This window comes from Salvelinus fontinalis, chromosome 17, assembly GCF_029448725.1.
Source record: "Salvelinus fontinalis isolate EN_2023a chromosome 17, ASM2944872v1, whole genome shotgun sequence".
NCBI lineage: Eukaryota > Metazoa > Chordata > Actinopteri > Salmoniformes > Salmonidae > Salvelinus > Salvelinus fontinalis.
In genome coordinates this window covers 8,310,962-8,332,020 of record NC_074681.1, presented here as the reverse complement: position 1 = coordinate 8,332,020, position 21,059 = coordinate 8,310,962, and the positions used below count along the sequence as shown (strand labels likewise).

The 21,059-nt window shown below is 43.8% G+C and overlaps 1 protein-coding gene across 2 annotated transcripts in view; it reads left to right on the top strand.

Moving 5' to 3' along the window:
- The window catches only part of LOC129813670 (protein Niban 1-like), a 101,833-nt gene that overhangs the window by 38,052 nt on the left and 42,722 nt on the right, over window positions 1–21,059 (top strand). For both annotated transcript variants that reach the window (XM_055866068.1, XM_055866067.1), the window contains exons 3-5: window positions 14,514–14,642; window positions 14,892–15,006; window positions 15,514–15,681. In XM_055866068.1, coding sequence (XP_055722043.1) covers window positions 14,514–14,642; window positions 14,892–15,006; window positions 15,514–15,681 — 412 coding nt within the window. The remainder of the gene's footprint in view (window positions 1–14,513; window positions 14,643–14,891; window positions 15,007–15,513; window positions 15,682–21,059) is intronic.

The window sequence follows — 21,059 nt, the reverse complement described above, 5'->3', positions numbered from 1 at the left end:
AGCCCTGACTGTTTACTAGCAGGCTTACAGCCCTGACTGTTTACTAGCAGGCTTACAGCCCTGACTGTTTACTAGCAGGCTTACAGCCCTGACCGTTTACTAGCAGGCTTACAGCCCTGACTGTTTACTAGCAGGCTTACAGTCCTGACTGTTTACTAGCAGGCTTACAGCCCTGACCGTTTACTAGCAGGCTTACAGCCCTGACTGTTTACTACCAGGCTTACAGTCCTGACTGTTTACTAGCAGGCTTACAGCCCTGACTGTTTACTAGCAGGCTTATAGCCCTGACTGTTTACTAGCAGGCTTACAGTCCTGACTGTTCACTAGCAGGCTTACAGCCCTGACTTTTTACTAGCAGGCTTACAGTCCTGACTGTTTACTAGCAGGCTTACAGCCCTGACCGTTTACTAGCAGGCTTACAGCCCTGACCGTTTACTAGCAGGCTTACAGCCCTGACTGTTTACTAGCAGGCTTACAGTCCTGACTGTTTACTAGCAGGCTTACAGTCCTGACTGTTTACTAGCAGGCTTACAGCCCTGACTGTTTACTAGCAGGCTTACAGTCCTGACTGTTTACTAGCAGGCTTACAGCCCTGACTGTTTACTAGCAGGCTTACAGTCCTGACTGTTTACTAGCAGGCTTACAGCCCTGACTGTTTACTAGCAGGCTTACAGTCCTGACTGTTTACTAGCAGGCTTACAGCCCTGACCGTTTACTAGCAGGCTTACAGCCCTGACTGTTTACTAGCAGGCTTACAGCCCTGACTGTTTACTAGCAGGCTTACAGTCCTGACTGTTTACTAGCAGGCTTACAGTCCTGACTGTTTACTAGCAGGCTTACAGTCCTGACTGTTTACTAGCAGGCTTACAGTCCTGACCGTTTACTAGCAGGCTTACAGTCCTGACTGTTTACTAGCAGGCTTACAGCCCTGACTGTTTACTAGCAGGCTTACAGTCCTGACTGTTATCTATCACCAAGGCTGGTGAATAGAGCAATTGAGGAGGATGGGAGACCCACGGTATAGGCACGGAGACCACAAAGTGTGTTTCAAAAATCATCAGAGACAAATTATTTTAACCTAAAACATATAGTACAATATTATGGGAATATTATGGGAATGAGACTTACACAGTCAGTGTTGGAAAGGAATCACAGCAGGGATTGGATGAGGGTATGAGGCATGAGTTGAGGTGTTCAGAGGCTTGACCAGGACAGGATTTGGACTGGGAAGACAAAAAACTAGGACAACATCCTTCAGTTAGACAAAAGAGTTAAGAATGATTAAGTCCCAGCGAGGAGGAAAATCAATGATGTGTAATAATGTGATTGTGTTTGTGATTGACTCTACATACAGTAATGAGAGGAAATTGATAAGGGTCCTCACAGTGCTTGGAGAGGAATCAATCAATCAATCAAATGTATTTACAGTTGAAGTCGGAAGTTTACATACACTTAGGTTGGAGTAATTAAAACTCGTTTTTCACCCACTTCACAAATGTCTTGATAACAAACTATAGTTTCGGCAAGTCGGTTAGGACATCTACTTTATGCATGACACAAGTAATTTTTCCAAAAATAGTTTTCAGACAGATTATTTCACTTATAATTCACTGTATCACAATTCCAGTGGGTCAGAAGTTTACATACACTAAGTTGACTGTGCCTTTAGAAGCTTCTGATAGGCTAATTGACATCATCTGAGTCAGTTGGAGGTGTAACTGTGGATGTATTACAAGGCCTACCTTCAAACTCAGTGCCTCTTTGCTTGACATCATGGGAAAATCAAAAGAAATCAGCCAAGGCCTCAGAAAAAAAGTTGTAGACCTCCACAAGTCTGGTTCATCCTTGGGAGCAACTTCCAAACGCCTGAAGGTACCACGTTTATCTGTACAAACAATAGTACGCAAGTATAAACACCATGGGACCACGCAGCCGTCATACCGCTCAGGAAGGAGCGTTCTGTCTCCTAGAGATGAACGTATTTTGGTGCGAAAAGTGCAAATCAATACACGGTCGAGTATATGTGAACTTCTGACCCACTGGGAATGTGATGAAAGAAATCAAAGCTGAAATAAATCATTCTCTCTACTATTATTCTGACATTTCACATTCTTAAAATAAATTGGTGATCCTAACTGACCTAAAACAGGGAATTTTTACTAGGATTAAATGTCAGGAATTGTGAAAAATTGAGATTAAATGTATTTGGCTAAGGTGTATGTAAACATCTGACTTCAACTGTATAAACCCCTTCTTACATCAGCTGATGTCACAAAGTGCTGTACAGAAACCCAGCCTAAAACCCCAAACAGCAAGCAGGTATAGAAGCATGGTGGCTAGGAAAAACTCCCTAGACAGGCCAAAACCTAGGAAGAAACCTAGAGAGGAACCAGGCTATGAGGGGTGGCCAGTCCTCTTCTGGCTGTGCCGGGTGGAGATTATAACAGAACATGGCCAAGATGTTCAAATGTTCATAGATGACCAGCAGGGTTAAATAATAATAATCACAGAGGTTGTAGAGGATGAAAACAGCAGGTCTGGGACAGGTAGCATGTCCGGTGGACAGGTCAGGGTTCCATAGCCGCAGGCAGAACAGTTGAAACAGCTCGACCAGGTGGACTGGGGACAGCATGGAGTCATCAGGCCAGGTAGTCCTGTGGCATGGTCCTACGGCTCAGGTCCTCCGAGGAGAAAAAGAGAGAGAGAGCCTAGCCCCCTGACACATAAACTATTACAGCATAAATACTGGAGGCTGAGACAGGAGGGGTCGGGATACACTGTGGCCCCGTCCGACGATACCCCCGGACAGGGCCAAACAGGCAGGATATAACCTCACCACTTTGCCAAAGCACAGCCCCCACACCACTAGAGGGATATCTTCAACCACCAACTTACCATCCTGAGACAAGGCCGAGTATAGCCCACGAAGATCTCCCCCACGGCACAAACCCATGGGGGGGTGCCAACCCAGACAGGAAGACAACGTCAGTGACTCAACCCACTCAAGTGACGCACCCCTCCTAGGGACGGCATGGAAGAGCACCAGTAAGCCAGTGACTCAGCCCCTGTAATAGGGTTAGAGGCAGAGAATCCCAGTGGAGAGAGGGGAACCGGCCAGGCAGAGACAGCAAGGGCTGTTCGTTGCTCCAGTGCCTTTCCGTTCACCTTCACACCCCTGGGCCAGACTACACTCAATCATAGGACCTACTGAAGAGATAAGTCTTCAATAAAGACTTAAAGGTCGCGACCGAGTCTGCGTCTCTCACATGGGTAGGCAGACCGTTCCATAAAAATGGAGATCTATAGGAGAAAGCCCTGCCTCCAGCTGTTTGCTTAGAAATTCTAGGGACAATTAGGAGGCCTGCGTCTTGTGACCGTAGCGTACGTGTAGGTATGTACAGCAGGACCAAATCAGAAAGATAGGTAGGAGCAAGCCCATGTAACGCTTTGTAGGTTAGCAGTAAAACGTTGAAATCAGCCCTAGCCTTAACAGGAAGCCAGTGTAGAGAGACTAGCACTGGAGTAATATGATCACATTTTTTGGTTGTAGTCAAGATTCTAGCAGCCGTGTTTAGCACTAACTGAAGTTTAATTAGTGCTTTATCCGGGTAGCCGGAAAGTAGAGCATTGCAGTAGTCTAACCTAGAAGTGGCGACAAGCATGGATTAATTTCTCTGCATCAATTTTGTACAGAAAGTTTCTGATTTTTGCAATGTTACGTAGATGGAAAAAAGCTTGATATGTTCGTCAAAAGAGAGATCAGGGTCCAGAGTAACGCCGAGGTCCTTCACAGTTTTATTTGAGACGACTTTACAACCATCAAGATTAATTGTCAGATTCAACAGAAGATCTCTTTGGTTCTTGGGATCTAGAACAAGCATCTCTGTTTTGTCTGACCTCCACTTCCTCAAATCAAATCAAATCAAATCTTTACATACTCATGGTTAGCAGATGTTAATGCGAGTGTAGCGAAATGCTTGTGCTTCTAGTTCCGACAATGCAGTAATAACCAACGAGTAATCTAACCTAACAATTCCACAACCGCATAGTTTCCTAGGAACGCGAAGCGAGGCGGCCATCTCTGTCGGCGCCGGCTAGTGAAAACAATAGTGGTCCTAAAACGGAACCTTGAGGAACACCAAAATTTACAGTTGATTTGTCAGAGGACAAACCATTCACAGAGACAAACTGATATCTTTCCGACAGACAAGATCTAAACTAGGCCAGAACTTGTCCGTGTAGACCAATTTGGGTTTCCAATCTCTCCAAAAGAATGTGGTGATCGATGGTGTCAAAGGCAACACTAAGGTCTAGGAGCACGAGGGCAGATGCAGAGCCTCGGCCTGACGCCATTAAAAGGTCATTTACCACCTTCACAAGTGCAGTCTCAGTGCTATGATGGGGCCTAAAACTAGACTGAAGCGTTTCGTATACATTGTTTGTCTTCAGGAAGGCAGTGAGTTTCTGTGCAACTGCTTTTTCCAAACATTTTGAGCGGATTGGGAGATTCGATATAGGCTGATTAGTTTTTTATATTTTCTGGGTCAAGGTTTGGCTTTTTCAAGAGAGGCTTTATTACTGCCACTTTTAGTGAGTTTGGTACACATCCAGTGGATAGTGGGCCGTTTATTATATTCAACATAGGATGGCCAAGCACAGGAAGCAGCTCTTTAAGTAGTTTAGTTGGAATAGGGTCCAGTATGCAGCTTGAAGGTTTAGAGGCCATGATTATTTTCATCATCGTGTCAAGAGATATAGTTTTGAAAAACTTGAGCGTTTCCCTTGATCCTAGGTCCTGGCAGAGTTATGCAGACTCAGAACAACTGAGCTTTCTAATGATCATGAACTTTGATCTTTTCATCAAAAGAAGTTCATGAATTTATTACTGCTGAAGTGAAAGCCATCCTCTCTTGGGGAATGCTGCTTTTTAGTTAGCTTTGCGACAGTATCAAAAATAAACTTTGGATTGTTCTTATTTTCCTCAATTAAGTTGGAAAAATAGGATGATCGAGCAGCAGTGAGGGCTCTTCGATACTGCACGGTACTGTCTTTCCAAGCTAGTCGGAAGACTTCCAGTTTGGTGTAGTGCCATTTCCGTTCCAATTTTCTGGAAGCTTGCTTCAGAGCTCGGGTTTTTTGTATACCAGGGAGCTAGTTTCTTATGACAAATGTTTTTGGTTTTTAGGGGTGCAACTGCATCTAGGGTATTGCGCAAGTGTCACGTTCCTGAACTATTTCTGTTAGTTTGTTGTATGTGTTAGTTGGTCAGGACGTGAGTTTGGGTGGGCATTCTATGTTGTCTGTTTCTATGTTGGTTTATGGGTTGCCTGGTATGGCTCTTAATTAGAGGCAGGTGTTTGGCGTTCCTCTAATTAAGAGTCATATTTAGGTAGGTTGTTTCACAGTGTTCGTTGTGGGTGGTTGTCTCCTGTGTCAGTGTTTGTCGCACCATACGGGACTGTTCGGTTTGTTTGTTCATCGTCATTTTATGTGTAGGCTATTTTCCCTGTTCGTGCGTTCTTCGTGTTTATGTGAGTTCGTCGTCCAGGTCTGTCTACACCGTTTGTTGTTTTGTTAGTTTTATTGTAAGTTCGTGTTTTCGTGTTTTCTTTAATAAATCATGTCTTCACAATCCGCTGCGCCTTGGTTCCATCACTACTCCTCCTCTTCGGATGAAGAGGAGGAGGACCACCGTTACAGAACCACCCACCAAATCTCCAGAACCAAGCAGCGGATGTTCGAGCGGGATTATACACAGGACTACTGGACTTGGGAGGACGAGCTGGATCGAAAAGGTCCTTGGGCTCAACCAGGGGGATATCGCCGCCCTAAAGCTGAGCTGGAGGCAGCGAGAGTAGAGAGGCGGCGATATGAGGAGGCAGCAAGGAAGCAAGGCTGGAGACCGGAGAATCAAGCCTAAAACCGGCATTATGAGGGGACGCGTCTTGCACGGAAGCCCGAAAAGCCCGTGAGTACCACCCAAAAATTTCTTGGGGGGGGGTTAAGAGGTAGTGGGCCAAGGGCAGGTAGGAGACCTGCGCCCACTTACCAGGCTAACCGTGGAGAGCGGGAGTACGGGCAGACACCGTGTTACGCAGTAGAGCGCACGGTGTTCCCTGTACGTGTGCATAGCCCAGTGCGGGTTATTCCACCTCCCAGCACTGGTAGGGCTAGATTGGGCATTGAGCCAAATGTCATGAAGGCTTACATGGCACCAGCCTTACGCATGGTGTCCCCGGTTCGCCTACATAGCCCGGTGCGGGTTATTCCACCTCCCCGCACTGGTCGGGCGACGGGGAGCATTCAACCAGGTAAGGTTGGGCAGGCTCGGTGCTCAAGGGAGCCAGTACGCCTGCACGGTCCGGTATTTCCGGCACTACCTCCCCGCCCCAGCCCAGTACCACCAGTGCCTACACCACGCACCAGGCTTCCAGTGCGTTTCCAGAGCCCTGTTCCTCCTCCACGCACTCTCTCTATGGTGCGTGTCTCCAGCCCGGTGCCTCCAGTTCCGGCACCACGCACTAAGCCACCTGTGCATCTCCAGAGCCCTGTACACACTGTTCCTTCTCCCCGTACTCGTCCTGATGTGCGTGCACTCAGCCCGGTGCCACCAGTGCCGGTACCACGCACCAGGAATATAGCACGCTTTGAGAGTCCAGTGTGCCCTGTCCCTGCTCCCCGCACTAGGCTTGAAGTGCGTGTCCCCAGTCCGGTGCCTCCAGTTCCGGCACCACGCACCAGGCCTACAGTGCGTCTCAGCCGGCCAGAGTCTGCCGTCTGCCCAACGGCGCATGAACTGCCTGTCTGCCATGAGCCTGCAAAGCTGCCCGTCTGCCATGAGCCTACAGAGCCTTCCGCCAGACAGGAGCAGCCAAAGCCTTCCGCCAGACAGGAGCAGTCTGAGCCATTCGTCTCCGCAGCGCCATCTGAGCCATCCGTCTCCGCAGCGCCATCTGAGCCATCCGTCTTCCCAGCGCCGTCTGAGCCATCCGTCTCCCCAGCGCCGTCTGAGCCATCCGTCTCCCCAGCGCCGTCTGAGCCATCCGTCTGTCCCGAGCCATTAGAGCCGCCCGTCTGTCCCGAGCCGTCAGAGCCGATAGTCAGTCAGGAGCCGCTAGAGCCAGTCGTCAGTCAGGATCTGCCAGAGCCGCCAACCAGACAGGATCTGCCAGAGCCACCAACCAGACAGGATCTGCCAGAGCCGCCAACCAGACAGGATCTGCCAGAGCCGCCAACCAGACAGGATCTGCCAGAGCCGTCAGTGAGCCATGAGCGTCCAGAGCCGTCAGCCAGCCATGAGCGTCCAGAGCCGTCAGCCAGCCATGAGCGTCCAGAGCCGTCAGCCAGCCATGAGCGTCCAGAGCCGTCAGCCAGCCATGAGCGTCCAGAGCCGTCAGCCAGCCATGAGCGTCCAGAGCCGTCAGCCAGCCATGAGCATCCAGAGTCGTCAGCCAGTCATGAGCTGTCCCTCAGCCCAGAGCGGCTATTTATTCAGAACTGCCCCTCAGTCCAGAGCTGTCTCTCTGTCCGGAGCTGCCTTTCAGTCCGGAGTTGCCCCTCTATCCTGAGCTACCTCTCTATACTGAGTTACCTCGCTATCCTCAGCTATCCCTCTGTCCTGAGCTATCCCTCTGTCCTGAGCTATCCCTCTATCCCGGTGCTGCCCCTGGTGTCGATGTTACCTAAAAGATTTAGTGGATGTAAGATGAGGGTGGTCATTTGTAGGGGGAAATGTAAGCTGGGATTGACTATGGTGGGGTGGGGACCTCGCCCTGAGCCTGAGCCACCACCGTGGTCAGATGCCCACCCAGACCCTCCCCTAGACTTTGTGCTGGTGCGCCCGGAGTTCGCACCTTATGGGGGGGGGTTATGTCACGTTCCTGACCTATTTCTGTTAGTTTGTTGTATGTGTTAGTTGGTCAGGACGTGAGTTTGGGTGGGCATTCTATGTTGTCTGTTTCTATGTTGGTTTATGGGTTGCCTGGTATGGCTCTTAATTAGAGGCAGGTGTTTGGCGTTCCTCTAATTAAGAGTCATATTTAGGTAGGTTGTTTCACAGTGTTCGTTGTGGGTGGTTGTCTCCTGTGTCAGTGTTTGTCGCACCATACGGGACTGTTCGGTTTGTTTGTTCATCGTCATTTTATGTGTAGGCTATTTTCCCTGTTCGTGCGTTCTTCGTGTTTATGTGAGTTCGTCGTCCAGGTCTGTCTACACCGTTTGTTGTTTTGTTAGTTTTATTGTAAGTTCGTGTTTTCGTGTTTTCTTTAATAAATCATGTCTTCACAATCCGCTGCGCCTTGGTTCCATCACTACTCCTCCTCTTCGGATGAAGAGGAGGAGGACCACCGTTACAGCAAGGTTAAATTGAGTTCCTCAGTTAGGTGGTTAACCGATGTTTGTACTCTGACGTCCTTGGGTGGGTGGAGGGAGTCTAGAAGGTCATCTAGAAATCTTTGGGTTGTCCGAGAATTTATAATACGGCTTTTGATGATCCTTGGTTTAGGTCTGAGCAGATTATTTGATGTGATTGCAAACGTAATAAGAAAGGTGGTCCGATAGTCCAGGATTATGAGGAAAAACATTAAGATCCACAACATTTATTCCATGGGACAAAACTAGGTCCAGAGTATGACTGTGGTAGTGAGTAGATCCGGAGACATGTTGGACAAAACCCACTGAGTCGATGATGGCTCCGAAAGCCTTTTGGAGTGGGTCTGTGGACTTTTCCATGTGAATATTAAAGTTACCAAAAATGTGAATATTATCTGCCATGACTTCAAGGTCCGATAGGAATTCATGGAACTCAGTGAGGAACGCTGTATAAGGCCCAGGAAGCCTGTAAACAGTAGATATAAAAAGTGATTGAGTAGGCTGCATAAATTTCATGACTAGAAGCTGGCTAACAGCCTCCTGCCTGGCCTGCACCCTATTTCATTGTGGAGCTAGAGGAGTTAGAGCCCTGTCTATGTTCGTAGATAAGATGAGAGCACCCCTCCAGCTAGGATGGAGTCCGTCACGCCTCAGCAGGTCAGTCTTGGTCCTGTTTGTGGGTGAGTCCCAGAAAGAGAACCAATTATCTACAAATTCTATCTTTTGGGAGGGGCAGAAAACAGTTTTCAACCAGCGATTGAGTTGTGAGACTCTGCTGTAGAGCTCATCACTCCCACTAACTGGGAGGGGGCCAGAGACAATTACTCGATGCCGACACATCTTTCTAGTTGATTTACACGCTGAAGCTACATTGCGCTTGGTGACCTCTGACTGTTTCATCCTAACATCGTTGGTGCCAACGTGGATAACAATATCTCTATACTCTCTACACTCGCCAGTTTTATCTTTAGCCAGCACCATCTTCAGATTAGACTTAACGTCGGTATCCCTGCCCCCTGGTAAACAATGTATGATCGCTGGGTGATTCGTTTTAAGTCTAATACTGCGGGTAATGGAGTCGCCAATGACTAGGGTTTTCAATTTGTCAGAGCTAATGGTGGGAAGCTTCGACGTCTCAGACCCCGTAGCGGGAGGAGTAGAGACAAGAGAAGACTCGGCCTCAGACTCCGACTCGCTGCTTAATGGGGAAAACCGGTTGAAAGTTTCTGTCGGCTGATTGAGCGACACCGGTTGAGCATTCCTACAGCATCTCCCTCCAGAAGCCAGCATTCCCTCCCCCATATGCCAATGACTAGGGTTTTAGACCCTTTCTTCTTTAAGGTTGCTGCCCCTATCATCACCAAGCCTATCTCTGACCTGTTTAACCTGTCTCTCCTCTCTGGGGAGGTTCTCATTGATTGGAAGGCAGCCACGGTTCGTCCTTTATTTAAAGGGGGAGATCAAGCTGATCCTAACTGTTATAGGCCTATTTCTATTTTGCCCTGTTTATCAAAAGTGTTGGAAAAACTTGTCCGTAATCAACTGACTGGCTTTCTTGATGTCTATAGTATTCTCTCTGGTATGCAATCTGGTTTCAGCTCAGGTTATGGATGTGTCACTGCAACCTTAAAGGTCCTCAATGATGTCACCATTGCCCTTGATTCTAAGCAATGTTGTACTGCTATTTTTATTGACTTGGCCAAAGCTTTTGATACAGTAGACCATTCCAATCTAGTGGGCCGGCTAAGGAGTATTGGTGTCTCTGAGGGGTCTTTGGCCTGGTTTGCTTACTACCTCTCTCAAAGAGTGCAGTGTATAAAGTCAGAACCCCAAGGCTCAATTTACATCAACAACATAGATTAGGAAGCTCACTCATCCATTTATTTTTAGATGATACAGTCTTATACTCAGCTGGCCCCTGTGCTAAATGCTCTACAACAAAGCGTCTTAGTGTCCAACAAGCTTGTTTTGGTAAGAAGAATGCCCCTCTTCCCACCGGTGTGATTACTACCTCTGAGGGTTTAGAGCTTGAGGTAGTCACCTCATACAAGTACTTGGGAGTATGGCTAGACGGTACACTGTCCTTCTCTCAGTATGTATCAAAGCTGCAGGCTAAAGTTAAATCTAGACTTGGTTTCCTCTATCGTAATCGCTCCTCTTTCACCCCAGCTGCCAAACTAACCCTGATTCAGATGACCATCCTACCCATGCTAGATTACGGAGACATAATTTATAGATCGGCAGGTAAGGGTGCTCTCGAGCGGCTAGATGTTCTTTACCATTCGGCCATCAGATTTGTCACCAATGCTCCTTATAGGACACATCACTGCACTCTATACTCCTCTGTAAACTGGTCATCTCTGTATACCCGTTGCAAGACCCACTGGTTGATGCTTATTTATAAAACCCTCTTAGGCCTCACTCCCCCATATCTGAGATATCTACTGCAGCCCTCATCCTCCACATACAACAACCGTTCTGCCAGTCACATTCTGTTAAAGGTCCCCAAAGCACACACATCCCTGGGTCACTCCTCTTTTCAGTTCGCTGCAGCTAGTGACTGGAACGAGCTGAAACAAACACTCAAACTGGACACTTTAATCTCAATCTCTTCATTCAAAGACTCAATCATGGACACTCTTACTGACAGTTGTGGCTGCTTTGTGTGATGTATTGTTGTCTTCACCTTCTTGCACTTTGTGCTGTTGTCTGTGCCCAATAATGTGTGTACCATGTTTTGTGCTGCTACCATGTTGTGTTGCTACCATGTTGTGTTGCTACCATGTTGTTGCCATGTTGTGTTGCTACCATGTTGTTGCCATGTTGTGTTGCTACCATGTTGTGTTGCTACCATGTTGTTGTCATGTTGTGTTGCTACCATGTTGTGTTGCTACCATGTTGTTGCCATGTTGTGTTGCTACCATGTTGTTGTCATGTTGTGTTGCTACCATGTTGTTGTCATGTTGTGTTGCTACCATGTTGTTGTCATGTTGTGTTGCTACCATGTTGTTGTTATGTTGTGTTGCTACCATGTTGTTGTCATGTTGTGTTGCTACCATGTTGTTGTCATGTTGTGTTGCTACCATGTTGTTGTCATGTTGTGTTGCTACCATGTTGTTGTCATGTTGTGTTGCTACCATGTTGTTGCCATGTTGTGTTGCTACCATGTTGTTGCCATGTTGTGTTGCTACCATGTTGTGTTGCTACCATGTTGTGTTGCTACCATGTTGTTGTCATGTTGTGTTGCTACCATGTTGTGTTGCTACCATGTTGTGTTGCTACCATGTTGTGGTGCTACCATGTTGTGGTGCTACCATGTTGTTGTCATGTTGTGTTGCTCCCATGTTGTTGTCATGTTGTGTTGCTACCATGTTGTTGTCATGTTGTGTTGCTACCATGTTGTTGTCATGTTGTGTTGCTACCATGTTGTTGCCATGTTGTGTTGCTACCATGTTGTTGCCATGTTGTGTTGCTACCATGTTGTTGTCATGTTGTGTTGCTACCATGTTGTGTTGCTACCATGTTGTGGTGCTACCATGTTGTGGTGCTACCATGTTGTTGTCATGTTGTGTTGCTCCCATGTTGCTACCATGCTGTGTTGTCATGTGTTGCTACCATGCTGTGTTGTCATGTGTTGGTACCATGCTGTGTTGTCATGTGTTGCTACCATGTTGTGTTGCTACCATGTTGCTACCATGTTGTTGTCATGTTGTGTTGCTACCATGTTGTGTTGCTACCATGTTGTGTTGCTACCATGTTGTGGTGCTACCATGTTGTGGTGCTACCATGTTGTTGTCATGTTGTGTTGCTAGCATGTTGCTACCATGCTGTGTTGTCATGTGTTGCTAGTGTAACGGATGTGAAATGGCTAGCTAGTTAGCGGGTACGCGCTAGTAGCATTTCAATCAGTTACGTCACTTGCTCTGAGACTTAAGTAGTGTTGCCCCTTGCTTTGCAAGGGCCGCGGCTTTTGTGGAGCGATGGGTAACGACTGTGCTTCGTGGGCGACCGTTGTTGATGTGTGCAGAGGGTCCCTGGTTCGCGCCCGTGTCGGGGCGAGGGGACGGTTTAAAGTTATACTGTTACATTGGTGCCGTGACCCGGATCACTGGTTGCTGCGGAAAAGGAGGAGGTTGAAAGGGGGGTGAGTGTAACGGATGTGAAATGGCTAGCTAGTTAGCGGGTACGCGCTAGTAGCATTTCAATCAGTTACGTCACTTGCTCTGAGACTTAAGTAGTGTTGCCCCTTGCTTTGCAAGGGCCGCGGCTTTTGTGGAGCGATGGGTAACGACTGTGCTTCGTGGGCGACCGTTGTTGATGTGTGCAGAGGGTCCCTGGTTCGCGCCCGTGTCGGGGCGAGGGGACGGTTTAAAGTTATACTGTTACACTACCATGCTGTGTTGTCATGTGTTGCTACCATGCTGTGTTGTCATGTGTTGCTACCATGCTGTGTTGTCATGTGTTGCTACCATGCTGTGTTGTCATGTGTTGCTACCATGCTGTGTTGTCATGTTGTGTTGCTGCCTTGCTATGTTGTTGTCTTAGGTCTCTCTTTACGTAGTGTTGCGGTGTCTCTCTTATCGTGATGTGTTTTATCCTATATTTTATTTATTTTTATTCCAGCCCCCGTCCCCGCAGGAGGCCTTTTGCCTTTTGGTAGGCCGTCATTGAAAATAAGAATTTGTTCTTAACTGACTTGTTAATTAAAGGTTAAATAAAACAATAAAAATAAACCATTCTGAAGGAGAAAACATCACACTCGTGCTGCTAGCTACTGAAGTTAGCAAGGCACATTTGAAATAAATTGCACTAACTGGACACAAAAATGTAATTCTAAAACCAAGAAAACAATTTATAATATACCTCCTATGTCTCCTGTAATTAAAAAATAATAATTTGAATTCTGTAATATCCCAAAAATCTCAACTATCACTCTTCACTCATATCTAACAATGTCATCAAGCCTCTCAACACGTAGAACCCCCATAATGCTCTGTGGCACAATCACAATACAACTCGTTCTCTGATCCTAATTCTAAGGTTGCATGGACAACATGTCAGTTCATACTGCAAAAGCTGCGATTGGTTGGAGGACGTCCTCCGAAAGTGGTCATAATTACCATGTATGTCTATTGAAGAGGGTGAGGCCTACGAGCCTCCTAGGTTTTGTATTGAAGTCAATGTAGCCAGAGGAGGACGGAAGCTAGCTGTCCTCTGACTACACCATGGTGCTGCCCTACAGAGTGCTGTTGAGGCTACTGTAGACCTTCATTACATAACAGGAGGGAAGCTAGCTGTCCTCTGACTACACCATGGTGCTGCCCTACAGAGTGCTGTTGAGGCTACTGTAGACCTTCATTACATAACAGGAAGGAAGCTAGCTGTCCTCTGGCTACACCATGGTGCTGCCCTACAGAGTGCTGTTGAGGCTACTGTAGACCTTCATTACATAACAGGAGGGAAACTAGCTGTCCTCTGGCTACACCATGGTGCTGCCCTACAGAGTGCTGTTGAGGCTACTGTAGACCTCCATTACATAACAGGAGGGAAGCTAGCTGTCCTCTGGCTACACCATGGTGCTGCCCTGTTGAGGCTACTGTAGACCTTCATTACATAACAGGAGGGAAGCTAGCTGTCCTCCGGCTACACCATGGTACTGCCCTACAGAGTGCTGTAGAGGCTACTGTAGACCATTACATAACAGGAGGGAAGCTAGCTGTCCTCTGGCTACACCATGGTGCTGCCCTACAGAGTGCTGTTGAGGCTACTGTAGACCATTACATAACAGGAGGGAAGCTAGCTGTCCTCTGGCTACACCATGGTGCTGCCCTGTTGAGGCTACTGTAGACCTTCATTACATAACAGGAGGGAAGCTAGCTGTCCTCTGGCTACACCATGGTGCTACCCTACAGAGTGCTGTTGAGGCTACTGTAGACCTTCATTGCATAACAGTGTATTTTAATCAATTATTAGGTGACATATTAATATATTTAGTATAGTTTTATCACACACACACACACACACACACACACACACACACACACACACACACACACACACACACACACACACACACACACACACACACACACACACACACACACACACACACACTCACTCCTCCTCCTGCATCTCTCCTGTAGGAGCCCCTTAGGCCAGAGGAAGTGCTGTATCAGGACAGTGTTCTGCACTATGACGACACCGGGAAGTGGAAGGAGAGGTTTGTGGTGATGAGAGCCAATCACAGCCTGGAGTATCATGACAACCAGGAGGTAAACCAATACCATACCAACATACAACCGACCGTACATGACCATGCACAACATTATATGACTTAGCATGACCATATGTAATGGAGAATGATCCCCAGGCCGGGTGATGGATTACCCTCACCTGAGACCTAAAGAGTTGTGTTAGCTTTCTAAGGCAATGCCTTGGCTTTAGCTCAGCGGGGCTAACACATAGTCAGTCACATTCCTCTGATGTTTGGTAAATTGGTTGTTGTATTTGTCCCTCCACAGAGCTTCGCTAAAGGTGTTCCGGCCAGACAGAGACTCCTACCAACAGGGGGCGTAGTTCTGACGTCCGAGGAGAAGTACACAGCACTGGTGGACAAGGCCTTCCCCGACCCTAAATGTGAGAGTCTGGTCAACCCCTAAAGAGATACATCCGACTCTTGAAACACAGAGGCATACAACTGTTGAAATAGAAACATGGAGACTGGGAGACAGGGGGGGGGGGGGAAATGCAGCAGTTCAATCAATCAGTTAATTGTATGTCTATGCATGTTGTACTATAGGTTTGAAGAAGGAGACGTCTCCCCCCCCCCATGGTAGTGGTACCTTCTGGTCAGTTCCCTGTGTACCTCAGACTGCCCTGACCCCTGACCCTGTGTGTTGTACTATAGGTTTGAAGGAGGAGACGTCTCCCCCCCCATGGTAGTGGTACCTTCTGGTCAGTTCCCTGTCTACCTCAGACTGCCCTGACCCCTGACCCCTGACCCTGTGTCTGTGTGTTGTACTATAGGTTTGAAGGAGGAGACGTCTCCCCCCATGGTAGTGGTACCTTCTGGTCAGTTCCCTGTCTACCTCAGACTGCCCTGACCCCTGACCCCTGACCCTGTGTCTGTGTGTTGTACTATAGGTTTGAAGGAGGAGACATCTCCCCCCATGGTAGTGGTACCTTCTGGTCAGTTCCCTGTGTACCTCAGACTGCCCTACAGACGAGACGTGTACTTCAGCTTCCCCCAGGAGGACCGGCGAGCGACCTTCCTCTCCATCCTCACGGGCTGCATCAGGCACCAGAACCACGGTACGCTACACCTGGGGTTCTGACTCTGACCCTAAACCAAACCCAAACCCCTGAGACTTGGTCTAATGTTGGCAAAAACAAAAATCCTTTGCCCACTGCTTTATTCAGAAAGTAATTGAATTGTGTCGGTAGTAAACATTTTATTATCAGTTTATTAACGAAGCAGTCTGAGTGCCTTTTTAATTTCGAATTTTAACAAGAATGTCCATAGTAAACCTCCATATTAACCTCCATATTAACCTCTATACTAAACCAGTTCATGATAAACCTCTATACTAAACCAGTTCATGATAAACCTCTATACTAAACCAGTTCTGATAAACCTCTATACTAAACCAGTTCATGATAAACCTCTATACTAAACCAGTTCATGATAAACCTCTATATTAAACCAGTTCATGATAAACCTCTATACTAAACCAGTTCATGATAAACCTCTATACTAAACCTCTATACTAAACCAGTTCTGATAAACCTCTATACTAAACCAGTTCTGATAAACCTCTATACTAAACCAGTTCATGATAAACCTCTATACTAAACCAGTTCATGATAAACCTCTATACTAAACCAGTTCATGATAAACCTCTATACTAAACCAGTTCTGATAAACCTCTATACTAAACCAGTTCATGATAAACCTCTATACTAAACCAGTTCATGATAAACCTCTATACTAAACCAGTTCACGATAAACCTCTATACTAAACCAGTTCATGATAAACCTCTATACTAAACCAGTTCTGATAAACCTCTATACTAAACCAGTTCATGATAAACCTCTATACTAAACCAGTTCATGATAAACCTCTATATTAAACCAGTTCATGATAAACCTCTATACTAAACCAGTTCATGATAAACCTCTATACTAAACCTCTATACTAAACCAGTTCTGATAAACCTCTATACTAAACCAGTTCATGATAAACCTCTATACTAAACCAGTTCATGATAAACCTCTATACTAAACCTCTATACTAAACCAGTTATGATAAACCTCTATACTAAACCAGTTCATGATAAACCTCTATACTAAACCTCTATACTAAACCAGTTCTGATAAACCTCTATACTAAACCAGTTCATGATAAACCTCTATACTAAACCAGTTCTGATAAACCTCTATACTAAACCAGTTCATGATAAACCTCTATACTAAACCAGTTCATGATAAACCTTTATACTAAACCAGTTCACGATAAACCTCTATACTAAACCAGTTCATGATAAACCTCTATACTAAACCAGTTCTGATAAACCTCTATACTAAACCAGTTCATGATAAACCTCTATACTAAACCAGTTCATGATAAACCTCTATACTAAACCAGTTCTGATAAACCTCTATACTAAACCTCTATACTAAACCTCTATACTAAACCTCTATACTAAACCTCTATACTAAACCAGTTCTGATAAACCTCTATACTAAACCAGTTCATGATAAACCTCTATACTAAACCAGTTCATACTAAACCTCTATACTAAACCTCTATACTAAACCTCTATACTAAACCAGTTCATGATAAACCTCTATACTAAACCTCTATACTAAACCAGTTCTGATAAACCTCTATACTAAACCAGTTCTGATAAACCTCTATACTAAACCAGTTCATGATAAACCTCTATACTAAACCAGTTCTGATAAACCTCTATACTAAACCTCTTTACTAAACCAGTTCTGATAAACCTCTATATTAAACCAGTTCTGATAAACCTCTATACTAAACCAGTTCATGATAAACCTCTATACTAAACCAGTTCTGATAAACCTCTATATTAAACCAGTTCTGATAAACCTCTATACTAAACCAGTTCATGATAAACCTCTATACTAAACCAGTTCTGATAAACCTCTATATTAAACCAGTTCTGATAAACCTCTATACTAAACCAGTTCATGATAAACCTCTATACTAAACCAGTTCTGATAAACCTCTATACTAAACCTCTATACTAAACCAGTTCATGATAAACCTCTATACTAAACCAGTTCTGATAAACCTCTATACTAAACCAGTTCATGATAAACCTCTATACTAAACCAGTTCATGATAAACCTCTATATTAAACCAGTTCATGATAAACCTCTATACTAAACCAGTTCATGATAAACCTCTATACTAAACCTCTATACTAAACCAGTTCTGATAAACCTCTATACTAAACCAGTTCTGATAAACCTCTATACTAAACCAGTTCATGATAAACCTCTATACTAAACCAGTTCATGATAAACCTCTATACTAAACCAGTTCATGATAAACCTCTATACTAAACCAGTTCTGATAAACCTCTATACTAAACCAGTTCATGATAAACCTCTATTCTAAACCAGTTCATGATAAACCTCTATACTAAACCAGTTCACGATAAACCTCTATACTAAACCAGTTCATGATAAACCTCTATACTAAACCAGTTCTGATAAACCTCTATACTAAACCAGTTCATGATAAACCTCTATACTAAACCAGTTCATGATAAACCTCTATATTAAACCAGTTCATGATAAACCTCTATACTAAACCAGTTCATGATAAACCTCTATACTAAACCTCTATACTAAACCAGTTCTGATAAACCTCTATACTAAACCAGTTCATGATAAACCTCTATACTAAACCAGTTCATGATAAACCTCTATACTAAACCTCTATACTAAACCAGTTCTGATAAACCTCTATACTAAACCAGTTCATGATAAACCTCTATACTAAACCTCTATACTAAACCAGTTCTGATAAACCTCTATACTAAACCAGTTCATGATAAACCTCTATACTAAACCAGTTCTGATAAACCTCTATACTAAACCAGTTCATGATAAACCTCTATACTAAACCAGTTCATGATAAACCTTTATACTAAACCAGTTCACGATAAACCTCTATACTAAACCAGTTCATGATAAACCTCTATACTAAACCAGTTCTGATAAACCTCTATACTAAACCAGTTCATGATAAACCTCTATACTAAACCAGTTCATGATAAACCTCTATCGCTCTGGATAAGAGCGTCTGCTAAATGACTTAAATGTAAATGTAAATACTAAACCAGTTCTGATAAACCTCTATACTAAACCTCTATACTAAACCTCTATACTAAACCTCTATACTAAACCTCTATACTAAACCAGTTCTGATAAACCTCTATACTAAACCAGTTCATGATAAACCTCTATACTAAACCAGTTCATACTAAACCTCTATACTAAACCTCTATACTAAACCTCTATACTAAACCAGTTCATGATAAACCTCTATACTAAACCTCTATACAAAACCAGTTCTGATAAACCTCTATACTAAACCAGTTCATGATAAACCTCTATACTAAACCAGTTCATACTAAACCTCTATACTAAACCTCTATACTAAACCTCTATACTAAACCAGTTCATGATAAACCTCTATACTAAACCTCTATACTAAACCAGTTCTGATAAACCTCTATACTAAACCAGTTCTGATAAACCTCTATACTAAACCAGTTCATGATAAACCTCTATACTAAACCAGTTCTGATAAACCTCTATACTAAACCTCTATACTAAACCAGTTCTGATAAACCTCTATATTAAACCAGTTCTGATAAACCTCTATACTAAACCAGTTCATGATAAACCTCTATACTAAACCAGTTCTGATAAACCTCTATATTAAACCAGTTCTGATAAACCTCTATACTAAACCAGTTCATGATAAACCTCTATACTAAACCAGTTCTGATAAACCTCTATATTAAACCAGTTCTGATAAACCTCTATACTAAACCAGTTCATGATAAACCTCTATACTAAACCAGTTCTGATAAACCTCTATACTAAACCTCTATACTAAACCAGTTCATGATAAACCTCTATACTAAACCAGTTCTGATAAACCTCTATACTAAACCAGTTCATGATAAACCTCTATACTAAACCAGTTCATGATAAACCTCTATATTAAACCAGTTCATGATAAACCTCTATACTAAACCAGTTCATGATAAACCTCTATACTAAACCTCTATACTAAACCAGTTCTGATAAACCTCTATACTAAACCAGTTCTGATAAACCTCTATACTAAACCAGTTCATGATAAACCTCTATACTAAACCAGTTCATGATAAACCTCTATACTAAACCAGTTCATGATAAACCTCTATACTAAACCAGTTCTGATAAACCTCTATACTAAACCAGTTCATGATAAACCTCTATACTAAACCAGTTCATGATAAACCTCTATACTAAACCAGTTCACGATAAACCTCTATACTAAACCAGTTCATGATAAACCTCTATACTAAACCAGTTCTGATAAACCTCTATACTAAACCAGTTCATGATAAACCTCTATACTAAACCAGTTCATGATAAACCTCTATATTAAACCAGTTCATGATAAACCTCTATACTAAACCAGTTCATGATAAACCTCTATACTAAACCTCTATACTAAACCAGTTCTGATAAACCTCTATACTAAACCAGTTCATGATAAACCTCTATACTAAACCAGTTCATGATAAACCTCTATACTAAACCTCTATACTAAACCAGTTCTGATAAACCTCTATACTAAACCAGTTCATGATAAACCTCTATACTAAACCTCTATACTAAACCAGTTCTGATAAACCTCTATACTAAACCAGTTCATGATAAACCTCTATACTAAACCAGTTCTGATAAACCTCTATACTAAACCAGTTCATGATAAACCTCTATACTAAACCAGTTCATGATAAACCTTTATACTAAACCAGTTCACGATAAACCTCTATACTAAACCAGTTCATGATAAACCTCTATACTAAACCAGTTCTGATAAACCTCTATACTAAACCAGTTCATGATAAACCTCTATACTAAACCAGTTCATGATAAACCTCTATACTAAACCAGTTCTGATAAACCTCTATACTAAACCTCTATACTAAACCTCTATACTAAACCTCTATACTAAACCTCTATACTAAACCAGTTCTGATAAACCTCTATACTAAACCAGTTCATGATAAACCTCTATACTAAACCAGTTCATACTAAACCTCTATACTAAACCTCTATACTAAACCTCTATACTAAACCAGTTCATGATAAACCTCTATACTAAACCTCTATACTAAACCAGTTCTGATAAACCTCTATACTAAACCAGTTCTGATAAACCTCTATACTAAACCAGTTCATGATAAACCTCTATACTAAACCAGTTCTGATAAACCTCTATACTAAACCTCTATACTAAACCAGTTCTGATAAACCTCTATATTAAACCAGTTCTGATAAACCTCTATACTAAACCAGTTCATGATAAACCTCTATACTAAACCAGTTCTGATAAACCTCTATATTAAACCAGTTCTGATAAACC